The 21,972-nt window shown below is 45.4% G+C and overlaps 1 protein-coding gene across 2 annotated transcripts in view; it reads left to right on the top strand.

The window, feature by feature from the left end:
- Window positions 1-21,760, top strand: part of SLAIN1 (SLAIN motif family member 1) — a 62,634-nt gene extending 40,874 nt beyond the window's left edge. For both annotated transcript variants that reach the window (XM_060233597.1, XM_060233598.1), the window contains 4 exons: window positions 109-462; window positions 9,551-9,706; window positions 10,845-11,136; window positions 20,339-21,760. In XM_060233597.1, coding sequence (XP_060089580.1) covers window positions 109-462; window positions 9,551-9,706; window positions 10,845-11,136; window positions 20,339-20,414 — 878 coding nt within the window. In that variant the 3' untranslated portion in view covers window positions 20,415-21,760. The remainder of the gene's footprint in view (window positions 1-108; window positions 463-9,550; window positions 9,707-10,844; window positions 11,137-20,338) is intronic.
- The last annotated feature ends 212 nt before the right edge of the window (window positions 21,761-21,972 follow it).

The following is a 21,972-nucleotide window of genomic DNA, read 5'->3' on the forward strand; positions in this document are numbered from 1 at the left end:
AATTCAAAGAAGTATTGCCGCTTCCAGTGATATAGTGATGAAAGGTATGATATGATCCTGTGCTTCACTCAAACGTCTCCTCCCCCCCACCCCCCGCAAACTGTCCAGGTCTGAGGCAAGACTATGCGTCTACTTCAGCATCTGTGTCCAGAAACAGCTCCAGCGTCTCTCTTCACTCGGGGAAGAAAGGGACCAGCAGTGACCAAGAATTCGATCGCTACAGTCTCGAGGACGAGGAAGAAGAGTTCGACCACTTGCCGCCCCCCCAGCCACGCCTCACCCGTTGCACCCCGTTCCAAAGAGGAATTCCCCACTCGCAGACTTTTTCCAGTATTCGGGACTGCAGGAGAAGCCCGACTTCTCCATATTTCCCTTCGAATAATTACCATCAGCAACAGTATTATTCTCCTCAAGCCCAAAGTCCTCTGGATCCGCAGCCGAACAGGATTAATGGTAATGGAGGTAAGACAAGCTGGCTTTTCTGTCTGTGAGATTTCACTTCCTTCCCTGCTGCCGATACTATAGGTATTGTCAAAGGCAGTATTCCAGGCTGGGTTTTTCTCAATAAAAAGGCAGAGGGAGCAGGAATTGTCTATATTTTACCTCGGAGACAGCCAGAATTTGTATTCTTGTGGGCATGCAGTTCTCCAAACAATAGTTTGAAATCAAAGATTTCAGGTTTTCACGGCTGGCAACATCATTAGGGTTTGTAGAATCTTTCGGGCTCAAGTGCCGTGTTCTACTGGAGAAAGTTTTCCTTCCAGACGTTTCGTTCTCAGCTGCGGAGAACATCCTCAGTGGCGTTGCAGCCGGAGCAGGCGCTCTGACCTTCTTGGCTGCTGTGCATTGAGTGAGGCCAGGGCTGCTGGAGAGCTGCTATTTCTAGGCTGGAGGGGGTGTTAAAATAGAATAGGCTTCTTTCGCTTTAATAAGAACATAAGAGAAGCCATATTGGATCAGGTCAATGGCTCATCCAGTCCAACACTCTGTCACACGGTGGCCAAAAAACCCAAATGCCATTAGGAGGTCCACCAGTGGGACCAGGACCCTAGAAGCCCTCCCACTGTGCCCCCCAAGCACCCAGAATACAGAGCATCACTGCCCCAGACAGAGTTCCAACGATAAGCTGTGACTAATAGCCACCGATGAACCTCTGCTCCATATGTTGATCCAATCCCCTCTTGAAGCTGTCTGTGCTTCTAGCACCACCACCTCCTGTGGCAGTGAATTCCATATGTTATTCACCCTTTGGGTGAAGAAGTACTTCCTTTTATCCGTTCTAACCCGACTGCTCAGCAATTTCATTGAATGTCTACGAGTTCTCATATTGTGAGAAAGGGAGAAAAGTACTTTCTACAGTGTTCCCATTACCTTGAAATTAGCCTTACTTTGAGGTAAGCACTTGGTCAATGGCTGCTTTGCAAGAGGAGAGAGAGGTCTGTGTGCATTGCAGGAAAAAAAGATACTACTTTCCTCTTGCAAGGAGAGTTTATCATCTCTGGTCCTCCACTCACGACCCTGGTCAGCCCAGATCAAGGAAGCATCTCCTTCAGCTCCTTCCTGGAGATTATTCCTGGGCTGTTCTAGCCTAAAGTCCTCTGGACTCTCTCCTGCTTGGAGAAGGAGGAAGTTTGCCCATTCCTTTGTCTAGACCCGCTAGCATTTGTACAAAGGTGGGCTGAGGGACAAGTGAACAGAATTCCTCCTCTGCCTAGAAGGGAAAAAAATCCTTTAAAATGCACAGGGGTGACATGATTGAGATTTACAAGATTACGCATGGGATAGAGAAGGTAGAGAAAGAAGTGTTTTTCTCCCTTTCTCACAATACAAGAACTCGTGGACGTTGAATGAAATTGCTGAGCAGTTGGGTTGGAACGGATAAAAGGAAGTCTTTCTTCACCCAAAGGGTGATTAACACATGGAATTCACTGCCACAGGAGGTGGTGGTGGCTACAAGCACAGCCAGCTTCAAGAGGGGATTGGATAAACATATGGAGCAGAGGTCCATCAGTGGCTATTAGCCACAGCATATTGTTGGAACTCTCTGCCTGGGGCAAGTGATGCTCTGTATTCTTAGTGCTTGCGGAGGCACAGTGGGAGGGCTTCTAGTGCCCTGGCCCCACTGGTGGACCTCCTGATGGTACCTGGGTGTTTTTGGCACTGTGTGACACAGAGTGTTGGACTGGATGGGCCATTGGCCTGATCCAACATGGCTTCTTTTATGTTCTCACATTCACAGTGGAGGCTTTTGCCCCTTGCCAGACTCCCAGGAGAAAATGTATTTCTTCACAGCGTAACCAAAATTTGCCTGGACTCCTGAGAAATAATTCCCAGGTGGTGATGGTGGCCATGAATTATAACCCATGCCCATTTCTTCCATTTTTTTCTTGCCTGATAGAAGATGACAGGTGTCCACTTCCAGCAAAGTTCTTAGTTCTCGTTATATTGCGTGTCAGTATCTCTTGGGGAAGAAAACACATCGCCTCTGAAACAGTTTGTCTATTTATAGTTATTGCAGTTTTCCTGTTATGTTTTCCTGGCAAATAGTTTCTGGCAGGGCCCTGACACAAGCCTGTGCTGTTAAAACTGACTCCGGGGTAACAAATGGAGGATTAGGTTAAGAGAAGGGATAGGGAACGAACGCTGAACATATGAAGCTGCCTTATACTGAATCAGACCCTCGGTCCATCGAAGTCAAGTTTGTCTACTCAGACTGGCAGCGGCTCTCCAGGGTCTCAAGCTGAGGTTTTTCATGCTACTTGCCTGGACCCTTCTTTAGTGGGAGATGCCGGGGATTGAACTTGGGACCTTCTGCTTACCAAGCAGATGCTCTACCACTAAGCCACCAGAGCCCCTCCCCAAACATATGAACATACGAAGCTGCCTTATACTGAATCAGACCCTGGGTCCATCAAAGTCAGTATTGTCTACTCATACTGGCAGTGGCTCTCCAGGGTCTCAAGCTGAGGTTTTTCAAGCCTACTTGCCTGGACCCTTTTTAGTTGGAGATGCCAGAGATTGAACCTGGGACCTTCTGCTTCCCAAGCAGATGTTCTAACACTGAGCCACCATCCCTCCCCAACGTTTACATGAATGTTCACATGACATATGATGGTAGTGCCACTTTTCCCAACCAAGCACATTGTATGTGGCGAGCTCACACAGCTTGTAACCAACGTTCCCTCTAAGCTGCGGAGTCTTGTGAGCAAAAATTCTACTTTGTGAGCTACTGGCATTAAAGTTGTGAGCTGCTGGCATTAAAGTTGTGAGCTACTGCATAAATTAGTTTGCTCTAGAGCCGTTTTTCCTGATCTGAGACAAAGATGTGTGAGCTGGAGGCTAAATTGTGAGCTAGCTCACACTAATTCAGCTTAGAGGGAACATTGCTTGTAACCCACCAAGCTGAACACTTATCTACCAGCCGTGTGCAGCAGAAGCTTCATAAATCTCAGTGTTGACTGCTTCCTTGGGACTGCAAAACGGGGCGGAAGAGAGGGGCAGTTACATAATGAGCATGAATGCTAAACAGCGAAGGGCCCAAATCCAAGTCTCATGTTTTCAATGCCAAAATCACAGGAGACAATAGAACTGGGAAGCTGCTGCTCGCAGATGACTCTAGGACAGGCGAGTGGCTTCAGAGAATTTTCAAGCATATTTCCTCTCCTCCTTGCTATTCCCGGAACATGTTTGCAAAGTGTTGTCGTCACTGATCGTGATTCCTAAGAAGGAAAAGCTGCTTTATGCCCCAGTTCCTAAAAGAAAAGAAGATTTGATGGTAGAGAGAAATGTGTTACATTAGGAACCTAGAGTGCTTTTATATAATACATAATAGGCGATGAGTATTGTGCACTTCTGTAATATCTGGGATATTTGACTGCCACTGCTTTTCACATTGGCCTGTTCGCAAAGGGCCTCTACAGATGGACTGAAGTCTTGCACAGGACTGCGTGTCCTTTGCTAAAGCAAGACTGTTGGTCCCAGGGGTGGAATTCTAGCAGGAGCTCCTTTGCATATTAGGCCACACACCCCCTGTTTTTAGCCAATCTTCCAAGAGCTTACAAGGCTCTTTTTTGTAAGCTCTTGCATGATTGGTTACATTAGAGGAGTGTGGCCTAATATGCAAAGGAGCTCCTGCTAGAATTCTACCCCTGGTGTCAAGCTTGCGGCTTCAATGACGAGTCAGGTTTGATACAAAACGTTTATTGATAGACCGATACTTTCAGTGTAACAGATTCTTGAGAGTGATGCTAAAGATACATTGATACAATACTTTTAAGGCATACTTCAAAAGGATTCCAAAAGGTGGGGGTGAGGGACGTGCTCTCACACATAAAGTATTATAAATGTCGACATTCTCATGGCGTTATCAGAACTACGTCCTTGCTTTCCCCAGATGTGCCACACTTCCTAACAGGAATGTACGGGAAGGTGCTGATTACTCTTTCTCAAGTTAGTTTCGTTTCTCTCTACTTCTACTTTGCAAGCAATAAAGTAAGAAGGGGGAGGGGGAAAGAATAACAGAGTTAACAGACCTTGGTTCTCCATGATATTTCATAGGCCAGCTTTATGGGGGACCCTAAAACAATCAATCACCAATGGAATTCTACCATGCTTGACACCTGGTTGGTCCTCATTGTTGCCCTGATTAAACCAGTGGTTCAGTCCAAGACACATCCAGGGCTCCTGTAGCTGTGGGAAGATTGGCAGTGGTGCACAGGCTGTCTTTTGTTGACACTCATCCATGATGGCAGTTGGACCTTCTGATGGCACTTGGGGTTTGTTTGGACACTGTGTGACACAAAGTGTTGGACTGGATGGGCCATTGGCCTGATCCAACATGGCTTCTCTTATGTTCTTTCTTGATATGCTCACTGTAGAATCCTGTGGTTCCCAGAACATAGTTCGAAATCCACTGCAAAGTCTTTGCAGATTGCTCAAAAAACCCCAAGAACTTGAGCTTCATGGCCTTGAGGACACTCTGTGCCTCCTTCTGTGCTGCTATAAGAAGAGAGGAGACAAATGCTTTCCTGTGGTTTTGTGCTGATGGCCACCACCAAGCTGGGTTTTAACGTTCCCTGCTGTTTGATGCAACTTAAGTTGCTTCATTGTCCTTTGAATGTCACAGAGTAGGGGTCCCCAACCCTTCTGAGCTTGTAGGCATCTTTGGATTTCTGACAGACACAGCATGGCCAACGTGGGAAGTGGAGCCACACACATACATGGAGGGATGCAGGGGGCAAATAGAAACAAAATACACTGGACAAAAGGGAGGGAATAAAACCAACGCTGCAGTGGCAGCTGCCACCAAAACATGATTTTAACCTGCATAGTCAGCCAGGTCTCCAGTGGCCAATCAGAAGGCCCAGGTGGTACTGTCTGCTTTCTACAAACACTTGATGGGCACCAGGAAAGATATCATTGGATGCCCTGGCAAAGGGGAAAGGGGTGTAATAGGGGAAGGGGGTGTAAGCTCCCTTTTCTAACATTACAGAAGGGCAGGAATGAGTATGACTCCCTCATGGTGCAGAGTAGTAAGCTGCAGTACTGCAGTCCAAGCTCTGCTCACGACCTGAGTTTGATCCCGACGGAAGCTGGGTTTTCAGGTAGCCGGCTTGAGGTTAACTCAGCCTTCCATCCTTCCAAGGTCGATAAAATGAGTACCCAGCTTGCTGGGGGTAAAGTGTAGGTGACTGGGGAAGGCAATGGCAAACCATCCCATAAAAAGTCTGCCAAGAAAACGTTGTGAAAGCGACATCACCCCAGAGTCGAAAACGACTGGTGCTTGCATAGGGGACTACCTTTACCTTTTTACCCTCATGGCTCTTCCCTTAGCACTTTGCACTTAGCTAAGCACTGATGCATTAGATGAAGGAACTTCTATATCTCAGCCCATTTCCTATCCAGTCTCCTCTTGGGGCAGAACCTGGCAGTGGAAAGATCTATCCTGTTGAGTCCCTGGCATGGGAAGAGCTCTCATCTGTGGTCTGCTGTCTGTCTGAGGCTATGTTTACATGACCTAACTTCCAGCAGTTTTGTGCCAGTTTATTTACAAGGGCATTCTCCACGGATTCCCAGGTGTTGTCATTTAGTAAGGTACTGTGACCCCACACACACACCCAAATTAAAATTCCTAAAGCTGTCTGCAATAGGGTTGCCTGCTCTGGGTTGTGAAATGGCAAAACTAGAGCATCACAGTGAAAGACGAATTATACAAACTCCAGAAAATTCTGGAAAAGTAACGGGAAAAAAATCTAAATATATGTTTATAAATTTTATGAATGTAGACAATATTATTCTGAATCACCTTATACAAAAATACATATCACTTAGCAACATACAAAATATCACAGATTCATAAGTCCATTGTGAGAAGAATAAAGTTACAAAGTTATTTTTCCATTCATCATGTCAGTTTCAAGTGCTTGTAAACCATTTGTCCGCATCCATGGAGTAAATCAAAATGCTAGTGCTATCAGAATTCCGCATGCAATCAGTTCTTATCTTTCGTTGGTATTTCGTCATTTCCTTTTTTCATAGTTGCCCAACCAGAAGCTTCACTGTTTATAAAAAAAGCTTTTAAAAAGGGGGCAGCCAACAGCCTCCGACAGCAAAGCTCACCTATGTTACTGTTTCCGTATACACCTTTTATCAAAGAGACGTACCCCACTCGTCACAACATCACAAAACATTTCACACAGCACTGCCCTGGAGAAAAATCTGTGATATTTTGTGCGTTGCTAAATGATATGTATTTTTATATAAGGTGATTCAGAATAATATTTTCTACGTTCATAAAATTTATAAACATATATTTAGATTGTTTTCATTAATTTTCCACAGTTTTTTTGGAGTTTGTATAATCTGGGTTGGGAAATATATGGAGATTTTGGGGGTGGAGCCCTGGAGAGGGCGGGGTTTGGGGGAGGAGAAAGGCCTCAGCAGGCTACAATGTCACCCTCCAAAGCAACCATTTTCTCAGGGGAACGGTTCTTGATTGTCTGCATTGCAATCGCTAGAATCTCCAGGTGCTACCTGTATGCTGGCAGTCTTAGCAGAGGAGTGTGTCTGTCAGTAACATGGATACACGCTGTAAATTTGTGATACCGCAAGACTTCAGGGAGAAGAACTGAAGACGTTTTTGTGTGTTTTTATGTCAAGCCTGCCACGACAGTGGTAGAAACAGTGAAGTTGTGTTTTCATTGCTATGAGTAAAACAAAAAAAGAGGAGGGGGGGGGGGAAATCCCTGTGTACTGTTCAAAATATTTCTGCCTGGCAGTTGAAACACAATTGATAACTGCCTCCTGTTTCTAGGTGACTATGCATAGAAGAATTTAGATAGGCATGCTTGTCTGGATGTTTTGTGTTACTTTCAACAGCTTGTTAGCTCAGCCTTGAGTCACTGAGCAGCGAAATCTAGTCAACATTATGACTGAATGGATCATTATGAATAATTGTATATACAACATGAGCATAATCACAGGAATACTGCGAAATAATTTAACTTTTTTAAAAAAGAAACCATTGTAATAAACTAAATTTTGAAAATGATAATCTGATGCAATAATTCTTAATAATGGGTCATGATCTATGCCAGGGGTGTCAAACTCATTTGTTATGAGGGCCAGATCTGACATAAATGAGACCTTGTTGGGCTGGGCCATGTCTGGTTGGGCTGAACCATGTTGGGCGGGCCCATGTTTGTACCTATTTAAGATTAGGTAGCAGAGATATAAATTTGATAAAGAACACAGACAAACACAAATATATTTTTAAAAAACTTAAAACATGCTTAAAATGTTAGCACTCATTGGTCTTGAAGGTGCTTTCTTTGTATTTCTCCCATAGGGAACTGGGCAAAGGAAGCTCTGGCTCTTTCTTTCCTTCTCCAGAGACTGAGGTGGGTGGGGGAGGAGCCTCAGTTAATAGAAGGAAAAGAAGCTTAGCTCAGTAACTCTGCTGTGCAATTGAGAGAGCCTGGCAAAGCAAGCTATTCCTCCCCCCCTTCCTCTCCAAGGGAGGACCCTCATCCAATGGAGAAAATAGAGGTTTTGCTCTGTAGCTCCTGTGCAATTGTGCAAGCTTTGCTGCGCTAGCTGTTATGCAGAAGGAAGCAAGATATAGGGAGAAGGAAGCAGACGACAGCCAGTTGCTTGGGGCCTGATAGGAGCCCTCCAGGGGCCTGATTTGGCCCCTGAACTGCATGTTTGACACCCCTGATCTATACTGTCTTAGACATGTAGGCTGAATGTAGATGGCCAGTTTGAGCCGACATGGGCATGGCCCTCAGTTTGAGCCGCCCCGAGCGTGCTTCGGTGGGGAGGGCGGGATACAAATCAAATAAATAAATAAATTTAAAAACAAGGTCAGACAGGCACAAGTACCACCCATCCCATTCCCGTACTCACCCCATCCTCCAATGACTCAGAGATTGATCAAATAGCTACCATTTGGGAAGTGGTAGCAAATTCTGCTGCACTCCATCTGTCTCTCCAGATCTGGCTGCTTCAGTTTGGGGCAGCACAGTTTGGGACGCTTCTGAGACGAGTAAAATGTATTTATTAATTTACATATTTATACCCTGCTTTTCTCTCGATCGGGAACTGAAAACAACTTACACCATCTTCTCCCCTCCTCCATTTTATCCTCACAACCACCTTGGGGGGAGGTAGGGTAGCCCAAGGCGAAGTTCCATGGTGGAGTGGTAATTCAGACCTGGGTATCCCAGTTCCTAGTCCAGGGGTGGCCAAACTGTGGCTCAGGAGAGCCCCTGCCACCCCTTGAAGGTTGGCTTGGAGAAGGCATTTAAAGGTAAAGTTGCTTTCTTTCCACCTTTCCCTCCCTCCCCCATCTATTTTCCTTCCTTCCTTGTTTTGTGACTCTCAAACACCTGATGCTCCTGTCTTGCGCCTCTCAAACGCCTGACATTTATTATATGTGGTTCTTACATTAAACAAGTTTGGCCACCCCTGTCCTAGTCTGTTACTGAGAAAGTTTGTGGAAGTTTGTGACAGTAGCCCTTCACGAACTTCAGTTCGCAAACCACAAACAGGCCAAAATTCATCATGAATTTTGCTTTGTGGTTCGGTTCGAGCACATCCCTAATCACAATCTTGAAGTAGCCTGAATGTACTTTTTTTGCAGTTAACCTGCCTTGTGTCTTGGGATGTGTTCAGTGAAGATTAGTTCTGCAGTTAGGGTTCCCTCTTTAATTGATATCAAAGCTGTTTTGGCCTAACTTTAAGGTGGTCAGGGCTCTTTTTCTAGCAGGAGCTCCTCTCCATATTAGGCCACGCCCCCCTGATGTAGCCAATCCTCCTGGAGCTTACAGTAGGCCCTGTACTAAGAGCCCTCTAAGCTCTTGGAGGATTGGCTACATCAGGGGGGCGTGGCCTAATGTGCATATGGGCTCCTGCTAGAATAAGAGCCCTGAGGGTGGTGCATATTTTGGCAGAATAGTGCTTGACCCAGGGAGCTCTTCTTGAATGATAGGCAGGGCCTAAGTGACCCTAACCATTTCCTGATGCTGGCTATCTTTGGGTTTCATTGCAGACAAACTCCGAAGGAGCATGCCCAACTTAGCCCGGATGCCGAGCACCCCCACTCTCAACGCCAGCGTTGGCCCTGCGGTCACTGTGAGGAATAGTCTCAGCTTTGACTCTAACTTGCACGGAGCTGGTAACGGGATATCAAGGATTCAGTCTAGCAGTAAGTGTGAAATTTTTTTAACAAATATTTTACCCGGCATGCTTTTCTACCAACAAGGACCTCAAGGTGGTCCACAGAATAAACCTTGGGCATTTTCACACGTGCTAAATAATGCAGTTTCAAGCCACTTTGGCGACCGTTTGAAGAAGAAGGAAGACTGCAGATGTATACCCTGCCCTTCTCTCTGAATCAGAGACTCAGAGCGGCTTACAATCTCCTATATCTTCCCCCCCCCCCACAACAGACACCCTGGAAGGTGGATGGGGCTGAGAGGGCTCTCACAGCAACTGCCCTTTCAAGGACAACTCCTGCGAGAGCTATGGTTGACCCAAGGCCATTCCAGCAGCTGTGAGTGGAGGAGTGGGGAATCAAACTCTGTTCTCCCAGTAAGAGTCCGCACACTTAACCACTACACCAAACTGGCTGTCAAGTGGTTTTTGCCATTTCGCACAGTAAAGTCCATTTGCAAAGTTTATTGGAAGTGGATTGGAAGTATGTTATTTAGAGTGAGCGAAAACACCCCTTGTGTATTTATTTCCTTCATTTATACATTATTTTTCTGCCAGATCCTAAACCAACACTCTGACCACTCTAGTTTTAAAAAATGCAAAGTAAAATAATAAAGTAACTATGGGTCGTCTTGTTATAGTATTTTTTTAAAATATATATATATTTTTTAAAAAATACTCAAAATTCTCCTAATTCTTTTGTTACAACTTCTGGCCATGGTTTATACGGAATTGTTTGGCCGTTTTCTAGGAGCAATACTAGGTGGATCTACTCAGAAAATAAATGCCCCTTTTTTGCCCCAAGGGGCCCTTATTTCCAGGAAAGTATTCAAATTTCAGCTTCTCTCAATCTAACATACTCCCCAGGGTTACCGTGAAAGCAAGGGTGGAATTCTAGCTTACAAGGCTCATTTTTGTAAGCTCTTGAAGGATTGGCTACATCAGGGGTGTGTGGCCTAATATGCAAAGGAGCTCCTGCTAGAATTCCACTCCTGCGTGAGAGTCGAATGCTGTGCCTTTGAAGAAGGACTGGGTATAAATAAGCTACATGTGAGCAGAATACTTGAATTCACTCAGCATGAATTTCACTTGCGCTGTTCCGTAACTCTGTGGTTCTTGCCCTCTGTTAGTTCCTTCTCCAGGACAACTTCAGCACCGAGTCCACAGCGTGGGACACTTTCCTGTCTCCGTCAGGCAACCTCTGAAAGCCACGGCCTACGTGAGTCCGACTGTTCAAGGAAGCAGCAGCAGCACTAACACGCCACTGCCCGGCACCTTACAGTTACACTCTAACTCTGGCATCCCGATGCCAAACAAGACTGCCAATGCAGGGGTTATAACGCGCAGTGGTCTTCCGAGGCCTTCCTTGGCCATTAGTGGGAGCAGCATACCTAGGAGCAAGATTGCACAGCCAATTCGAAGGTAAGAGTGGCTTGGTCGAATTGAAGTGTCAGGGCAAAGCTGTGGTACAGATTCTGCAGTGGTTCTGCAGTCATTCCCTTCGACAAGGAATCCTGGGAAATGGAGGTCTCCAAGGAGCCCTGGGAATCTCTACAAGAAAGCCTAAGGCACAGTGTAGTTCCTAGACACAGGAGTCTTTTTGTAGCGGGAACTCCTTTGCATCTTAGGCCACTCCTCCATAATGTAGTCAATCCTCTTGGAGCTTACAGTAGGACCTGTACTAAGAGCCATGTAAGCTCTTGGAGGATTGGCTACATCAGGGGTGTGTGGCCTAATATGCAAAGGAGTTCCTGCTACAAAAGAAGCCCTGCCTAGAGAGTCTTGGGGGAATCTGGGCTAAAACTGATATTGGTCTGCCTTAGTGTTTTTCTTAAGATACAAGTAAATTCTCTAAGTTGCTACGGAGTGATAGCTTTTCTCAGATGACAATGCTCAGTCTGCCCTTACAGGATAGCCCAGACTAGCCCAATGTTGTCAGGTCTCAGACAAGCTATGCAGAGTCAGCCTAGGTTAGTACTCAGAGGGGAGACCACCGAGGATGCCCAAGGTTGCTATGCAGAGGTAGGCAGTGACAGAACACCTCTGAATGTCTCTTGCCTTGAAAACTCTTCAGGGTCACCGTAAGTCAACTGCCACCTTCCACCACCAGTGGTCACTCTACTTAGATGCAAAGAAAGTTCCAGGATCCCAGTGAACAGAGAAAGTTTCAGGATCCCAGGACTGTACGGGAACCTTCCACCAAAACCCCCCTCAGTTTGAAAATCTGAACCTTATTGTTTTCATGTAGCGTATGTGTGTGTTGTTCATAGATTGCCACACAGGATTGGTGGGTAGTTTAGCCTGGTAGGTGACAAGCTGGTAACCACCCTGCCCAATAACCCACCAGTCAAGTCTCGTAGCCTGCTTGATAACTTCCTGGCAAGCCTCCTCACCTAGCTGACGTTCTGTATTCTGGTTGGCGGGTTACCAGCTGTGCAGACCTGAAAAACCAATGGAAGGTGTTGCTGAGCCAAAAGCAGGCGAGCTGTTCGTGCACAGATCCTGATGCAAGACTTGAGCAAGGGATGATGCAAGACTTGAGCAAGGGATGACCTTGTTACTTGTTAGTGAGGACACAGCTTTTAGTTCTGGGTTGTTCCATTTGGGGAGCAGAAAGCTATTCAAGAAAGCAGCTGTTGGCACTAGCGCTTACTTCTAAGAACTCCCTTGGTTCAGGGGCAGAGGTTATCCAACATGGAATCTCTTTTCCTTGTGTGTTTGTGCAGTGTGTTGCGGTCAAGAAGCTATAGAGCAGCATCTGAGGTGTAGACTATCTGTGTAGACTAGAGGCCAGAGGGTGAGAAAAAGCAGGAACATAAGAACATAAGAGAAGCCATGTTGGATCAGGCCAATGGCCCATCCAGTCCAACACTCTGTGTCACACAGTGGCCAAAATATATATATATACACACAACACACATATATATACACACTATGGCTAATAGCCACTGATGGACCTCTGCTCCATATTTTTATCTAACCCCCTCTTGAAGCTGGCTATGCTTGTAGCTGCCACCACCTCCTGTGGCAGTGAATTCCATGTGTTAATCACCCTTTGGGTGAAGAAGTATTTCATTTTATCCGTTTTAACTTGACTGCTCAGCAATTTCATCGAATGCCCACGAGTTCTTGTACTGTGAGAAAGGGAGAAAAGCACTTCTTTCTCTACTTTCTCCATCCCATGCATTATCTTGTAAACCTCTATCATGTCACCCCACAGTCGACGTTTGTCCAAGCTAAAGGGCCCCCAGTGTTTTAACCTTTCTTCATAGGGAAAGTGTTCCAATCCTTTAATCATTCTAGTTGCCTTTCTCTGGACTTTTTCCAGTGCTATAATATCCTTTTTGATGTGCGGTGACCAGAATTGCACACAGTATTCCAAATGAGACCGCACCATCGATTTATACAGGGGCATTATGATACTGGCTGATTTGTTTTCAATTCTCTTCCTAATAATTCCCAGCATGGTGTTGGCCTTTTTTATTACAATCGCACACTGTCTTGACATTTTCAGTGAGTTATCGGCCACGACCCCAGGATCTCTCTCTTGGTCAGTCTCTGCCAGTTAACACCCCATCAGCTTGTATTTGTAGCTGGGATTCTTGGCCCCAATGTGCATTACTTTGCACTTGGCCACAGTGAACCTCATCTGCCACATTGACGCCCACTCAACCAGCCTCAACAGATCCCTTTGGAGTGCCCCACAATCCTCTCTGGTTCTCACCACCCTGAACAATTTAGTGTCATCTGCAAACTTGGCCACTTCACTGCTCACTCCCAACTCCAAATCATTTATGAACAAGTTAAAGAGCATGGGACCCAGTACTGAGCCCTGCGGCACTGCACTGCTTACCGTCCTCCACTGCGAAGACTGCCCATTTATACTCACTCTCTGCTTCCTATTAATTAGCCAGTTTTTGATCCACAAGAGGACCTGTCCTTTTACTCCATGACTCTCGAGCTTTCTAAGGAGCCTTTGATGAGGAACTTTATCAAAAGCTTTCTGGAAGTCAAGGTAAACAACATCTATTGGGTTCCCTTTGTCCACATGTTTGTTCACCCCCTCAACTGTAACAGGTTAGTAAGGCAAGATCTTTCCTTACTGAACCCATGCTGAGTCTTCCTCAATAACCCGTGTTCATCAATGTGCCTACTCATTCTGTCCTTGATAATGGTTTCTACCAACTTTCCTGGTATTGAAGTCAGACTGACTGGTCTGTAATTTCCTGGATCTCCTCTGGAACCCTTTTTAAAGATGCTACCTTCCAGTCCTCAGGAACGGAGGCAGATTTCAATGAAAGATTACATATTTTTGTCAGGAGATCCACAAGTTCAACTTTGAGTTCTTTCAGAACTCTTGGATGTATGCCATCCGGACCTGGTGACTTATTAGTTTTTAATTCGTCTATCAGTTGTAGGACCTCCTCTCTTGTCACCTCAATCTGACTCAGGTCTTTCAACACCCCTTCCAAAATTAGTGGTTCTGGAGTGGGCAAACACTTTTCGTCTTCCACAGTGAAGACGGAGGCAAAAAATGCATTCAGCTTCTCAGCCATCTCCCTATCCTCCTTCAGTAATCCTTTTACCCCTTGGTCATCCAAGGGCCCCACTGCCTCCCTGGTTGGTTTCCAGGAAAACTCAGAGCAAAGCAAATCTTGGTTTGGCTGGCTTTGCTGAAGCAGTCAAACCAGTCAGTTCCCAGGGAAGTCGGAGTCTTTTCCAACCATCTCTGGTTTATCCTCAACTGAGACTTGATGGGGCTTGATTCCAGAACCACTTCCAGCTTCAGGGATGTTTTTGAATGGCCAAAGTTTACAGAATCTGAGGCTGGCCATGCCTTTTAAAGTCTGTATCTTGGATCCAGGTTGGCAAGGGAGAAGATAGATCCAGGTGGCCAACCATGTTGGCCTGAAGCAATAGAACAAAGTTAGAGTTCAGTGGCAAAGTTGTATTCCAGCTTTTGTGTGTACACACACACTTCCTCAGACACATAGAAATGGAAGATAACCATTCAGACTTACAGATAGATCCAAGCAGGCAGCCGTGTTGATCTGAAGCAGTAGAACAAAGTAGGAGTCGAGTGCACCTTTAAGACCAACAAAGTTTTATTCAGAACGTAAACTTTCGTGTGTTCCAAGCATACTCATGGAGCACACGAAAGCTTACATTCTGAATAAAATTTTGTTGGTCTTAAAGTTGCACTCGACTCCTACTTTATTCAGACTTCTAGACAGAAGCTGAACAGCAAATTAGCATGTGACATTCCTGTTTTGTCTCCACATGTCTTAAAATACCTTTCTTTCTTTCTTTCTTTCTTTCTTTCTTTCTTTCTTTCTTTCTTTCTTTCTTTCTTTCTTTCTTTCTTTCTTTCTTTCTTTCTTTCTCTCTCTCTCTCTCTTTCTCTCTTTCTCTCTTTCTTTCTCTCTTTCTTTCTTCCGCTCTCCCAGGCTCAGGGCAGCTAACAGCATATTAACATCATAAAATGCAATAATCTATTATAAGACACTATTAGTGTAAAACGTTAAGCAATTACTAAAACCTTAATATATAAAATTAACTTCTTTGGTGCTATATCTACTGATATGTAATTGCCAAAAACTGATATCATGTGCCAATTTGCTGTTCAGCCTATCTATAAGCCTGAACGATTCTCTTCCATTTCTGTGCATCTGAGGAAATGTGCGTGCACATGAAATCTCATACCTAGACTAATACTTTGTTGGTCTTAAAGGTGTCACTGGACTCTGGCAAGGGAGAAGGTCAGGGGTCTTTTCTGAGAAGCAATCCGGGCGAGATGTCTTGATTTTTATTTCTTTAGCACACTGAACATTAACTAAAACACTTTCAGAACCAACACCACTTCAGCACTGAAGTCTGCTAACTGCCGTTTCTAACTGCTGTGTCCTTTTCCCTCAGAACGCCTCATGGTTCAGTCTTAAAATGAACATATGAAGCTGCCTTATACTGAATCAGACCCTGGGTCCATCAAAGTCAGTCTTGTCTACTCAGACTGGCAGCGGCTCTCCAGGGTCTCCAGCTGAGGTTTTTCATGCCTACTTGCCTGGACCCTTTTTAGTTGGAGATGCCGGGAATTGAACCTGGGACCTTCTGCTTACCAGGCAGATGCTCTACCACTGAGCCACCATCCCTCCCCTAAAGTGGCAGTAGCATGTAAACAAACATAAAATGTACATCTGCTCCTGCTCCCTGTCACACATGCGGTCACAAACTCTTGACAAAATGGCAGCCCCCAGCCATATTCTGAGCCTTAGTAGTACACAAGCAGGCCTCATATGAAATACCTCAGAAACAAACTGGTGTATAGTGTCACACCAGGGCCCAGTAATGCTCAGGTTTTAGCTGAGTACCTGAGACCCAAAATGTGTCCTGTAAAGAATAGGCCATATTATATGGCTGATTGGCTCTGTGGCTTGGTGGACTGCTCATTTTACAGGTTCGAGCCCAACTGGGTTTGATTCCCCACTCCTTCACATGCACCAGCTGGTATAACCTTGGGTCAGCCACAAGTTCTCTCAGAGCTGTCCTCTCAAGAGCAGTTTCTCTCAGCTCTCTCAGCCCCACCTACCTCTCAGGGGTGTCTGTTGTGGGGAAGAGGGAGGGAAGGAGATTGTAAGCCACTCTGAGTGAAGTGTGGGATATAAATCCAATCTCTTCTTCTGATGCACTTGTGTAACTCACAGCACTGTTATGCATGGGATAGAGAAGGTAGAGAAAGAAGTACTTTTCTCCCTTTCTCACAATACGAGAACCCATGGACATTCAATGAAATTGCTGAGCAGTCGGGTTAGAACTGATAGGAAAATACTTCTTCACCCAAAGGGTAATTAATACATGGAATTCAGTGCCACACGAGTTGGTGGTGGCTACAAGAATAGACAGCTTCAAGAGGGGATTGGATAAGCATACGGAGCAGAGGGCCATCAGTGGCTATTAGCCACAGCGTATTGTTGGAACTCTCTGTCTGGGACAGTGATGCTCTGTATTTTTGGTGCTTGGGAGGGGCAACAGTGGAAAGACTTCTAGTGTCCTGACCCCACTGATGGACCTCTGATGGCACCTGGGGTTTTTTGGCCACTGTGTGACACAGAGGGTTGGCCTGATCCAACATGTCTTCTCTTACGTTCTTTTTGCCTCTTGACCTTCAAGAGGTGGAGAACAGCCACCGTTTCTCCTTCGCAGTTGGTTCTGCTGCCTGAGCACTGTGAATAATGCAAAGGCAAGGGAGAATAAAAGGGAATATAAGCCAGGCTGGCATCATTCGTGTCTGATCAAACTGTTGCCTTGCAGACTATGGCCCACCACCAGCTCCCTTTTCAAGTCCCAGGAGGGGTCTAGTCCACCTGTAGACCTCCATCCATGGCTGAGGAGCTGTGTTTAGATTTGAAAGTCACAAGTTGCCCAGGCCAGACATTTTTAAAAAATTAGTTGAGCTGGCCTGCCTTCAGTGGCTTCCAGGCAATTTCCCTTGGAGAGAACCCTGATTAAGTGATCGGTAGAGTTCAGCCAAGTGCCACTGAAGAATTTCACATCCATTTTTAATTGTGTTGCTTGCATGATAATTAAGCGTTGCTAAAAGTTGGGCTTCTGTAATTAAAGGTTTAAGCCCAGAAGCAGAAATCCTGTATTTCTTCAGCAGCTTAAATACCTTCCGGTTCAGTGGGATTTGAGCGACTTAACTGTGTGCCAGGATTGCAGCCCAAATGGGTTCAAGCTTCCATTGGGGAAATTGTCAACATCAGGGGTCCCCCAACCCCCAGGCCGTGGACTGGTACCGGTCCGTGGCCTGTTAGCAACCGGGCCATGAGTTTATAATTATTTCATTATATATTACAATGTAAAAATAAGAAGACAACATTGGATTTATATCCTGCCCCCCCCCCTTCGAATTTCAGAGTCTCAGAGTGGCTCACAATCTCCTTTGCCTTCCTCCCCCACAACAGACACCCTGTGAGGTGGATGGGCCTGAGAGAGCTCTCCCCTGAAGCTACCCTTTCAAGGACAACTCTGCAAGAGCTTTGGCTGACCCAAGGCCATCCAGCAGCTGCAAGTGGAGGAGTGGAAATCAAATCTGGTTCTCCCAGATAAGAGTCCACACACTTAACCACCACATCAAACTAATAGAAATAAAGTGCACAATTGTATCATCCTGAAACCATCCCACCCCCCACCGGCCCATGGAAAAATTTTCTTCCACAAAACCAGTCCGTGGTGCCAAAAAGGTTGGGGACCACTGCTCTACACCTTTCTTAAAACAGAAACATGAGGCACACAGGAGAATGCACTTTAATCTGGGATGAAGTATGTTTGACTGAGATGAAATCCTGAGCCCAGTTACACCCTTGTAAAGGCCACGATGCCAGTTGGTTTGGAAGAGGGTACCTCTGTTGAGGATTGCACTGTAAGACTGATTCCTGACTAGCAGTTGCTCCATCCCTGAGGTTCTGATTTTCCTGGCTCAAGCGATCAATTCCCCATCAGTTGCGACGTTGCACGTTTTGATCTGCAGCTCCCTCCAATTTCCCTTGCGGCTTCCTGCTCTTGTTTTTTGGAGATCCAGAAGCTGCAAGGGAAATTGGAGGGAGCTGCGGGTCAGAATGCGCCCATGCAGCAACTGCTGGGGAATTGATCGCTGGAGCCGGGGAAAGCAGAAACCCGGGGGGCAGAGCAACTGTTAGTGAGGAATCAGTCTGAATCTCTTCTTTAGGCTATGTTAAAAAGGTAAAGGTAGTCCCCTGTGCAAGCACCAGTCGTTTCCGACTCTGGGGTGACGTTGCATCACAACGTTTTCATGGCAGACTTTTTATGGGGTGGTTTGTCATTGCCTTCCCCAGTCATCTACACTTTCCCCCCAGCAAGCTGGGTACTCATTTTACCAACCTCGGAAGGATAGAAGGCTGAGTCAACCTTGAGCCAGCTACCTGACCCCAGCTTCCGCCAGGATCAAACTCAGGTAGCGAGCAAAAAGCTCAGACTGCAGTATTGCAGCTTTACCACTCTGCACCACAGGGCTGCTGTATGCTGCTATCTTGAAATTGACAAAATCATTCAAACATTTTTCCTTGAGATATGACAAAACTATGTAGCGTGCAGTATGACAAGGAGTAATATGAACAAAGTGCACTAACATCCCTTCATCTTTTTATTTAAAAAGAGCAGAAAACCAAGGATGTGGTTTGATGATAAAGTCAGACATCGTCTTTGTTTCCTTTATGGTGAAAACTAGAAATGTGGATTTGTTCACAATTTAAGATCAGGACATTACAATTTTGGTTGAAAAACTGTGCTTTTAAGACGTGCCACACACTTTGATTTTAACATGGACATGCAGCATTCATGATGAAATTGTTTTGTGAGGGAGATTGAAAGATATGCCTGTTTGCCATTCAGTCTGGTCGTCTAGTTGCTGCATGAATGTTCAGAACATAAGAACATAAGAGAAGCCCTGTTGGATCAGGCCAATGGCCCATCCAGGCCAACACTCCGTGTCACATAAGAACATAAGAGAAGCCCTGTTGGATCAGGCCAATGGCCCATCCAGTCCAAAATTCTGTGTCACACAGTGGCCAAATATATATATATATATATATGTTTTCATTTCCCGTAATGTGGGAAGCTACCCTTGAATATCCAGCAGAGAGGTGGAATTACGCATGACATCGTAGAACAGCATTATGCTCTAGAACAGTGGTTCCCAATCTTTTTGATACGGTGGCTCACAAGTCCAAATTGATTTGGTATGGTGACCCATTTTTGTTGCCCTAGATGAACTACGATCTTGGCACCCATCTGGTTCAGCATTCTATTTTCTGCAGTGGCTAACCAGATGGTTTGGAGAACCCGGCTACCATCGCACAAAAGGTGCAACTGCCCCCCCCCCTTAAACTCCTAGCCAGCAACATTCCAACAGATGCAGCCTTTGTGTGTGGAGTTTACATTCCAGCCCCTGACCAGCCTCACCTCCTTCATTACTCCCTCTAATCCTTCCTAAAATTCTAAGAAAGTCACTCTGGTAACTGGTCGGGGCAAGTTTTCCTCCATCAACATGTACATGTGGTGAAGAAATGAATACCAACCAACGTATGACTTGGAAAATCCTGTTTCCAGGGTCAGAGCTTGGTTTCCAAAATGTGAAAGAGAGCCATGGAAAGGGGCAAGGGGGGCCATTAGGGAGGGCTAACCTCTGTCCCCCTTTCAGTGGCTTTGACTCAGTTTTAGGTCCTGACCCACAGGTTGGGAAAACCCTGTACTAGTGCGCAATGGTTTCTAAATGCCTAGGAGAGAGTAAAACAGTATGGCAAGCTTTGGGTCTCCTGGGGTGTGGATGGGGGGAGAAAGATGGGTATAAGCAGGGGTGGAATTCTAGCAGGAGCTCCTTTGCATATTAGGCCACACACCCCTGATGTAGCCAATCCTCCAAGAGCTTACAGGGCTCTTCTTACAGGGCCTACGGTAAGCTCTTGGAGGATTGGCTACATAAAGGGGGTGTGGCCTAATATGCAAAGGAGTTCCTGCTACAAAAAAGCCCCAGGTGTTCTATATTCTGCTGGATTTTAGTCTCTCCTTCTGTGCTTCCCTTTCCAACATGGCTTGTTTCTTCCAACAGTTTCCTGCAGCCGCCAAAGCCCCTTTCTTCGCTTAGTACCCTACGAGATGGCAACTGGAGAGATGGCTGTTATTGAAAGTGAAGGGACCTGAACTACGGGCAAGACAGAATGCTTGATCTTCTTACCCAGCTGGCTGGGTAACTTAAGACTGTGGGCAGGGGAAATTGGTCACACAGCACTCTTTCTTTTCTCTGTCGTTGATCACCGAACATATTGGATCACCGAACATATGCAAAGCCGACATCCTGCACTTAGTCGTTCGCTTGGGGAAACCGCAGTGTCGTCCAATTAATGTTAAAAGAATTATTGTTTTTTACCTTTTAAAAATACACCCGCAAAGTACCAGAAGTCGCCCACTCGGGGGCGCCAAAATGTGGTTTCTGAATGCTTTAGTCATAAAGAGCTATTTCAGAACAGTTTCATCTGTGTACTACTTTAAAAGGTGATGTTTTAATGAGTTGATTGCTTTCTTGCAAAATTTACAAGACAGATTCTTCTGCTACTGCCTGAACTTATTTTTAGCCTTTCTAAGGGACATTGTTTTGTACTTAATGTGTTATACATTCACTTTAGTCATAGATTATTAAAATTTTGTGCCATAAATATTTTTTTCTAACGATAAGCACCCAGAATACATCTTAAAACATATCTGCCCCAATCCAGCCGAGGCCCATCTGCCCACAGAAGCAGGACTTTTCAGCATCAGTAGCTGTACAAATTTCAGTAGCCGAATCCTCATTTAGTTGCGTGAGGTAATTATTCGGGTGCCAAAACATGCACTTACTGATGCTGAAAAGTCCCAGGAAGCAGCTGCCTCAGTTTCAAGGACGGGACGGGGAATGTGTGGCCATTCCACTCCCCTTCTGGTGCTTTGGGTGACAGGGGGCTTTTTAGCATTAGGAACTCTGCCCCAACTTCGGAGGCACAAAGCTGGATCAGGGCCTATCCACAGGCACCACAACAATTATGTTGTATGCATAAGTTATGATAATGTACAAGTGCGTGTGCACACACACGCATTAACTTGAAACTGCCATGCCTTTTGGGGAAGGGGGGGTTTGACCTGAGTCCGTTCACTCATCATCTTGTTCCTGTGTTAATTTATTCTCACAATGGTCTTGAACTTATAAAGAGGGCATACGTTACATTGCACTTAAAAGAGGCAGTGATCTCTACATGATCAGATTTCAGTACTTTATTACGAAGAATAAAAAAAATTGGGGGGTGTTTTATTAACAATTCCGTAGGGGGAGAACTAATGGGTTTTCACGGAAGTAAATCCTGTTTTTTATAGACCTTTTACAAAACCCAGTTGCACTAATTAGCGGTTTCTTATGATGGGTTATGATTTTAATACTTGACGACAACTTGTATTCTACTGTTCTGGAATGTTTCGGGAATAAAGGAATCTATTTCAGCAACCTCATGCTGTTCTTGGATGAGCAATTGAAAGAGAGTCGGATTCTTTATTTCTTTTGCTTGCATATAGAATCCTGCCGGTGGTGAAAACCGGTTTTGTCCAGGGGTTTACACGATGGCAGTCTAACCTAAGTGGCTGGTGGTGGTTTAGACTCTTCATCTGCTCTGCTACTGGGTGAGGGGCAAAGTCATAAGGTAAGCATTGTTAATAGCT

Source organism: Heteronotia binoei, chromosome 3 (genome assembly GCF_032191835.1).
Source record: "Heteronotia binoei isolate CCM8104 ecotype False Entrance Well chromosome 3, APGP_CSIRO_Hbin_v1, whole genome shotgun sequence".
Lineage (NCBI taxonomy): Eukaryota > Metazoa > Chordata > Lepidosauria > Squamata > Gekkonidae > Heteronotia > Heteronotia binoei.